At 34.8% G+C, this 9,013-nt stretch overlaps 1 protein-coding gene across 1 annotated transcript; it reads left to right on the top strand.

The window, feature by feature from the left end:
* Positions 1–6,101: 6,101 nt before the first annotated feature.
* On the top strand, positions 6,102–8,686 carry LOC144575573 (putative carboxylesterase 18). Its single transcript, XM_078325765.1, has 3 exons — positions 6,102–6,794; positions 7,160–7,383; positions 8,282–8,686. The coding sequence occupies exons 1-3, from the start codon at positions 6,205–6,207 to the stop codon at positions 8,503–8,505; spliced, it is 1,038 nt and encodes a 345-aa protein (XP_078181891.1). The 5' UTR covers positions 6,102–6,204; the 3' UTR covers positions 8,506–8,686.
* The last annotated feature ends 327 nt before the right edge of the window (positions 8,687–9,013 follow it).

Below are 9,013 nucleotides of genomic sequence, written 5' to 3' on the forward strand. Positions count from 1 at the left end.
GAGGTGTCTTTTTTTCTTTTATTTGTCTTCTTCATCCTCCTCCCTTCTATTTCACGCCTAATTATTTTGTGTCTCTTCCTCTGTACAGAACCCTCTGTTGAATTGATCTAATCCAGATAACGGATGCCATAGACTAATATATGCAGGACATAGATTCTTCTTCCTCTCCCCTGTACTTAATCGATTAGCTAGGTTTATATCTTTTGGTAAGAAATTTGGCAGACCAAGCTTCTTGAATTTGACTTTTCGAAATAAATCATGAAACCTAAAACGATTAGCATGAAGCATAGTCTGCAAGAATTTGAAGCACAAACTAATAGAGCACTAGTGATTATGATTATAGGAAACGAAATAACCAAATTGGAACACATATATAGCAAAAACTGTGATTAATGGAACAAATCAAACGATTTTAGTGATCTGACAAATTGAACAAGTAAATTCAAACGATTTTTGGAATAAATCAAAAAGTCAAAAAGTCAAATTCATGAAAATTGGTCTAAAACGATTAGCATGAAGCGTGGTCTGACAAATTCATTAACAATGCTTCATAAATCAAACTATTTTAGTACGGGAAGCGTAAAACTAAATCATTGTACATCCTCTAAAGTCCAATTGGAGCTTAATTGAGCCTTAATCGGATCAAATTTAAGCAAAAAGAACATTGGAGTTGGTGAGGTGACTGAGGCAACGGATGGGTCTTGTGCCAAGAAAGGCACGAGGGAGGAGGAGAGAGAGAAAGATACGGGAAAGGTATTTCCTTGCTCTGGGGTGTCAACTAAATCGCAAAAATCTTGCACCGGAAGGAATAAGAAACTGGAAGTGGAGAATTCAATTTCTTATTAGAGCATCTACATCCCTAAAACTCAAAAGAATTTCTAAATAACTGTTAACTACTTTTTAGAAATTATAGTCTTTAAAGTTTCTAACTCTCACATTCCTGAAACTCATTTTAAAGTTTCTATTAAGCCACGTCAGCAACAAATTAAAAAGGAGAAACAATTTGAGCCAATCATTTGGCCAACATAGAGTTTATAAACAGTTTCTTAATAAGAAACTTTCATGCATAGTTTCTAAATAAGAAACTCTCCCACATTCCTGAAACTGGATTAGAAACTGCCACGTCAGATTAGAAACTCTAATAGTTTCAGGGATGTAGATGCTCTTAGATCTCTTCTAAATTCAATCATGTTGTAGTTCAGTGGACGACTCCAGTTCAAATTCAAGGGCATTTTAGTCAGCTTAATTTTTAAAATAATTAAATAAAATATTAACTAACTAAAAGGGGATAAAAATAAGAAAATTAAAATTTTATGGGGATATTGGATATTATGGTATTGTGATGGGGATATTGACTATTTCAAATATTTGTATGGGTACACTGGAAATTTTCTGTATTGACTCTATTTCAAGAAGTAGAGGAGAGCCTGTTGCACAGTTCATATGCCATAGTCCCGATTGGGGTTGGGGTAGAGATCAACCTTTAATTTAATACTTTTTACTTTAGGGAAAATTTGTTATTTGCTACTTCAAAACTTTTAAATTTGAAAAATGTCATCTCAAAATTTGAAATTGTAATAATGCCACTCTAAATTTCATTAATTTTTAATTTTTGCCACTCCAAATAATTAATAACTAAAATACTCTTCATTCTTCTCCTCTCTTCTTCTCTTGTCTCCTCTTCTTATCCCGCCATGGCATAATCTGATATTAATCCTTGAAATTTTAAATTTCAGCTATAATGAAATTGTCTACCAAATCTGGTCCACCGTTGCAAAATTCAAGTTCTAGGCCACATGCTATTTTTTTTTTCTTTTGAATTTATGACTGCTCCAACAGTCCAACAGAACCAGTCCAAATCCATTTTCCTTTTTAAACATTCACGAGCATGAAAGCCCATTAGATCAATGGTCCATTTTTAAATTCTTCTATAATTGTCAAGCACAAAGGCCCATGTACAAATCAAGTTCCATTTCCCATTTTTAATTATCAGCCGAGATAAAGATCCAGCTATTTTCACAATTAGTTTCAATGACAACTAGGGCTGGCAAAAAAATTCGAGGTTCGTGATTCGATTCGGGTTTGATTTGAGTTTAATTCAATTCAAAATGGGTTCGAATTGAAACGAATCAAACCAGGTTCGGTTCGGAATTAATTCAAACCAAACTCAAACCTACCCTGGTTCGATCGAAATAGGTTCGTGATTTTTTTGTGGTTCGAATCTCATAAAATCACCGGCCATCCATTTACCTGATGAAATTAAAATCCAAAATAGAGAGTCATAATTTAACTTAGCCGACACTCCCTCGCTCTCAAATCTCAATAACCTAGTTCTCTCTCCACCTCTCCCTAACTCACTCTCCCTCTCTAGCTCTAAAATCTAGCCGACGCTCTCGGCGACTGGCTGTCTCTCCGGCTGTCACTCCTCTCTCCGGCCTAGATGACTGTCTCTCCTCTCTCTTCGGTCGTCTCTCATAGTTCATACCAGGAAAGCCGTCTCTGATGTATTTTTTCATAAACAATTTTTCAACTTAAAAACACTTATTTCATAGTTCATACCGGTAAAAGGAAGCCATGTGAATTTTGTCCCGCGAGAAAAAATTAATGTATAAACTACCGGTATAACTAGGGTTGCTAAAAAATAATTTAGTTCGTGATTCGATTCGGGTTCGATTCGAAAAATGTGTAGTTCGCAATTAATTCGATTCGAAATGGGTTCGGTTCGAAACAAATCAAACCAGGTTCGGTTCGAAATTAATTCAAACCAAACTCAAACCTAAGGTAAGTTCGGTTCGGTTCGGTTCGTTGCCACCCCTAATGACAACGGTGGATCAAATAATTTGAAATTTAAAGTTTTGTCATGGCAGGAGAAGAAGAAGAAGGGAGGATGTTTTAGTCATTAATTATTTAGAGTGACAAAATTAAAAATTAATGAAGTTTAGAGTGACATTATTACAATTTCAAATTTCGGGATGGCATTTTACAAATTTGAAAATTTTGAAGTGACAAATAACTAATTTTCCCTTTACTTTAACGCTAGCTTTAAAAAAAAACAGAGATGCTGAAAGAAAAGTGAAACGGATGAAAACAATATGAACTCTGCATGTATTTATAGTAGTTTCACCAAGATGCCTAATACCATTAAATAGAAACGTATACTCCATCGCAATGCAACTTTCGGTTTCAAAAATGTTCTAGACATATAAAATTAATGATACATTTTAATTTGACAAAGATAAAATTATACTAGTAAATTTTATTGTAGTTTTATTTTTAGTTATTTAAAAAAAATATTTGTAATTTTTTTTTTTATAAATACAAATCTGCATTCATTATTTACATATCCTACTGCAATATGCATTCGTACGCCGTTTATTTACATATCACTCTTTTCATGCTCAATTTATTTTTCACATTATTATCTTCATTTTAAAAATCTAGACAGTCGATCCGAACTGTTCAATATAATCTCAATATTAAAATATGCCAGGAGACAAAATTTTATATTTTTTGGAACCTTTTACTATCATTTAGATAGATACAAAATCATTATTTTTGGTTTATGGTCCAAAAATAATGATTTTGTACATGAATAAAAAGATAATAAAAATTTTTCAACAAATATAAAATTTGATCTCCAAGTACATTTTAATATGAAAATCATATTGAATGATTCAGATCGACTATTTAAATGTTAAAGACAAAGATAAGGATGTGGGACATATATAAATGAGACATTTTAATCTAACTGTTTTGTTTTTAAATTTTAAATTACTGTAATTCTAAAAATAAATGTATAATAGAGGTAAAAAGAATAAAAGTATTTGAACTCTCATAGTAATGTATATTTTTCTAAATTTAGAAATGTTGTATAACTATATATATAAAAATGTGACAGTATCTAAAGGATACAAATTAACTAGTACTGTCCCATTCTTATATCCTGTTATTAGCATTGTTGATAACCATATTCCATCTTCGAAATAGACCTATACTTAACTACTTAACCATCAATAATAGAAATCATAAATTTCTATCAGCATCTTCGAAATAGACCTATACCGAGTACGAATTGACTAAGACACGGTACTGTGCAAGCCAATTGACAAACGTACATAATCCGAATTATCCGTGAAACCGATGCTGGTCATTTTTTAAAAGAAAATTAAATAAATAAAAGAAAATAAATTTTCATCCTCTTTGTGGGATAAAATCTCACAGTCTGGATTTTAGAGCGAGTCTTACGTACTAACTAAATTTGTATCTGTTAGTGAGAAAATAGAGTTCAATATATAGATATCAAATTAAATTTGGTTTGATGTTATTTTTAAACTGTTCAATTCACGTTTTTTGCAAACTTAACACTAACGGAGCTCTTCAAATTGAATATCAAACCGAATTTAATTCAATATTCATATATGATATCCGGTGATCGATCCCTATCGATCCATTTGACAGTACAAGAGAGAATTTGTGAAATGTATCATCTTATATTAATTGTTTCTCTTGTACAGTGCTCTATTTTAAAGAGTGGATTACAACTTCTCTTAACTGACCTATTACAGCATTAATTATCTAACAATATTCCTAACCATCAACCATCAACTAACTAACTATTTGTTAATCTCTCACTGGTCTTGATGCATGGCATCTGGTAATTGCGCACATTCTTCTTGACTGGAATCAATCAGTGTACGTAGTGTACCTCATATTATTCCTGCTATTTATTGAATTGATATCAACAGGATAAAGATCCCTGCTAGTCGGAGGTCGTAGGAGTGCGTATACTCTGAGATATCTCGACTTTGTGTGACCGACATATCTCGTTCCTATTCGGGGATAGCGCAGGAGACAGTATTATTTGTGCTTTGAGATTCGTGCAGGACGTATTTGAACCTTTGAGATTTTCCAAAAAAAACATGCAAAAGTTGAGATATCTCAGAGGATGTGTATTCAGGTCGTACACCCACATATTCATATGATCATATCACCTAAATTAACTCAAATTTTGGGTTTAAATTCAGATTGTCAAATATGTTTTTTCAGAAGAGATGTGGTTGGATTCAAAAACTTTTTGTTACATCAGACCGGCACAAGATAATCAAATTTGTATTTGACCATAACGATTTCGGATGGTTGACAAGGGACTGTGAATGAGTGCATATGTTGTGTATGCAGCATGTTGCTGACAACCTGAACAAGAATATTGGAATTTGGAAATGTTGCTGACGTAGCTTTTTATTGATGGGCTATATGTTTTTTCCTTTTTATCTCACATTTATGTCAAAGGTTGCATACTTGTATGAATGTATATGAGTGATCCGGTGCACTGCTTAGCTAGTTTATATGTAGTAAGATGAGACACCAGTCTCATGTGTGAGTGGAGTTCTGATGCTCTGATGTACTGTAAACTATTGATGTTCTTTTTAATGTACCACTGGCAGCTGCTGCCAGCCTGCCAGGCTTTCAAAAAAAAAAAAAAACTATGTTAATCTCTTAACTGCTCTTGATGGCTGCTAGGTGCTAGCTAGCAATTGGAACCAAATCTCCTCCTCGTTTGTGGGTAGAAAAATCCTATCAACTATAGAGAGTGTCTGAATTTTAAGAAGATACAACTTATATTCTTCATACTTCAATTATAACCGTCCAAATTATAAATGGACGGACGGATTTACCATATTGACAGAATTTTGAGATTCGGTTCCGCAGATTCTTCTTGACTGGAAAATTGGAATCATTACTGTGTAGTGTTATTTAGAACTCCATATTATTTCTGCTATTTATTGGATTGATATCAGCAGGATGGAGATCCCAGCTTCTATATATTAATTTGGAGGTCGTAGACCCACATATATTCGAATGATCAATCACCTAAAGTAACTCAAATTTTATGTTTAAATTCAGACCGTCAGATCTGTTTTGATACGAATATTAAAGAACTTCCACATCGATCATATTTACCTGATTCTGATTGGACGGTTGGGATCTAAATCAACATTTGAGTTACTTCAGAGGATCCGCTCCACTTACATGGGATAATAAACTGCACAAGAAAAGAAACCACCATAAAGCCCCCTTCGTCCCTTCCATTCTCGGCACCCCTATCTTCACTCACCCACTGTCCCACTCCTTCACGCACTTGCGTGCCCCTTAGGCCCTTATAATACTCGCTCAGTCTCTCTTCATAAATCAAATTACAATCAAATGACGATCAAACAATCTCCATCTCAGGCAAATTGCAATGCACTCTATCCACCGTCGATGTCATGGAAGCTGCTCCTGATCTTCAAGTTAGGCTCCGCTATAACTGATATCACTCGCCGTAGTAATGGCACCATCAATCGCCGCCTCCTCTCCTTCATCTCCCCTCACTTTCCAGCCTCCCTCCACCCCTTCACCGGCGTCCGTACCTCCAATATCACCATTAACCCCTCTCACAACACCCTAATCCGTGTCTTCGTACCCGCATCACCATCCTCGACTCCTCTCCCGGTTTTCGTCTTCTTCCATGGGGGCGGATTCGCGTACCTCTCGGCCATGTCCTATGTGTATGATGCAGTGTGTAGAAGGTTCAGTCGGAAGATAGGGGCAGTGGTAGTGTCAGTAGACTACCGGCTATCGCCAGAGCACCGATATCCAGCCCCATATGACGATGGCATGGAGGTATTAAGATATCTCGACTCGGGAGAGCTTCAATCGGAAAAGGTGATGGAAGGGATTAAAATGGACAGGTCCAGTTGTTTCCTGATGGGCGATAGCGCTGGTGCCAACATTGCCCACCATGTGGCGCGCAGGTCAGACATTGGAAATACTTTTTATATTTGTTATTTGATTTATATCCTTTGTTTGTTGGTTGGATTTTAGTTGAAGGAAGCTCTAGATTTTATTCTGGATCTTTGTTCGAGTGTTTTGCAAGATGGACTTAAATTTCAAGTTTTGCGAAGCTGCATTGTAATATGTGGACAAGTACAAATTTTGACATAGTCACCCTTTAATAAGGAAAATGGTTTAAGCATAGCCTCCACCCTTTCCAGCATCTTAATCTAAAATAAGTTCCAATAAAAAAATTTTGTTAGTACATGGTCGTTTTGTTGATGTTATCCATTCAGGCACAGAAATAGTTGGTATTTTCTTGTCTTAAGACTTGCTATATTATTAGGTACTGCACGGAAACCGCAAATTGGAACAGGATCAAGCTTTCCGGAGTGATAGCGATCCAACCATTCTTCGGGGGAGAAGAACGGACCGAATCAGAGATACGTTTGGAGGGGGCCCCGCTGGTGTCGCAGGAACGTACTGATTGGATGTGGAAAGCATTTCTACCGGAAGGAGCTGATAGGAACCATGAGGCGGCACACGCCTTTTCCCCAGCAACAGAGCTTGGTAATTTAATGTTAACCAAGCAATATTTAAAAGCTTACCATGAAAAATTAAGAAGATTAAATGATTATTTTTTCTTATTTTGTCAAGGGAAATTAATTATGTTTGCAGGCTTGCAGCCAAAAGGCGTTATAAAAAACATTCCAGTACAGCCTGCGGTAAAAATTGTGTATATATAATTATGAGGAGTGTTCAAATGCATTCAAACTTTTGTGCACTCAAATGCACTCTATCTTTCAAATTATTTTTCTCCATTTTCAAAGTCCAAATAGTCAATCCGAACCGTTAGATGCGATCTATATATTAAGATGTGCTTGGAGACCAAATTTTACATTTTTTGGAATTTTTTTACTATTTATTAAACCACTTTGAAAATCGCTGATCCAATGGTCCAGAAAATGTAAAATCAGCGATTTTCAAAGTGGCTTAATAAATAGTAAACAAATTCCAAAAAATGTAAAATTTGGTCTCCAAGCACATCTTAATATATATATCGCATCTAATGGTTCGGATTGACTATTTGGACTTTGAAAACGTATAGAAAAAAGATTTGAAAGATAGAGTGCATTTGAGTACACAAAAATTTGAGTGCATTTGAACCCTCCTCTATAATTACATAGTATACCTTTTTATTTTTACACACATTTTCTGATTGGCTTGAGAGTTCTTGGTTTCTAGTTAGGTAGATATGAAGTCATCTTCAAATTGCATTGTTACTAGCTATTTTTTTTTTTAAAAAAGAAAGAAAAGCTTTCTAGCTTTAATTAAGATTGTTAATGCTAGTATAATAGTATTCTGCGTTAATTTGTGCAAAATCAGTAAACCAGAATATTAACGACAATATTTGCAGGTAGCTTATAGACCTGTCAGAAGAAACTAATTTTATTATTTTGTTGAACAGGCATTGCCTTCCCGCCAGTGCTGCTAGTGATAGGCGGTTATGATCCATTGCAGGACTGGCAAAAGAGGTACTATGAAATGTTGAAACAAAAGGGTAAGGAGGTACAGCTAATCGAGTATCCAAATGCGGTACATGCCTTTTATGTTTTTCCTTTCGATGAGTCGAAGCAGCTCATCGGCGAGATTATGGCGTTTGTGGAGGAGAAGAGATCTAAGGCCACTTGATTAGCTAGGTTGGCATGTGTGCGATTAGATGTAATTAGATCTTAATAAATCATCGTTAGTATCGGCATAATCCTCTGGATCATATTAGTATTTTGTGGTGGTTGGGTTTGGTTGGATTTAGATAGAAACTTGGCTTGTAAAAATGTGCTTGCTGGGTAATGAAGTTATTATTGTGGTAAAAGATTGCAATTAATTGTGATGTCAGCGGTCTAGTTTTTTTTTTTGAGATAAAAATTAAGTACAAGTTTTCTAAATTCAAATATTTATAAGAAATTTTTTATTCGACATATTGAACATGTAATTTTACATGCGAAGAACATTATTTCAGATACGAAATTAGATTAGAAGTTAGTTTTTAACACTCTAGTTGTTTAAGCGAATAGGTACGTAAGTGGATCGGAGCTCAATATTTGTCCCATAAGGTAATGAAAAGAGTTGAGAGAGAAAATAATTGGGATTCAAAGGAATTGTAGGTCCATGTTATTTCAAATTAAATATTTTCCTTTTT

The sequence above is a fragment of the Carex rostrata genome, chromosome 24 (assembly GCF_964058835.1).
Source record: "Carex rostrata chromosome 24, lpCarRost1.2, whole genome shotgun sequence".
In the NCBI taxonomy this organism is placed as follows: Eukaryota; Viridiplantae; Streptophyta; class Magnoliopsida; order Poales; family Cyperaceae; genus Carex; species Carex rostrata.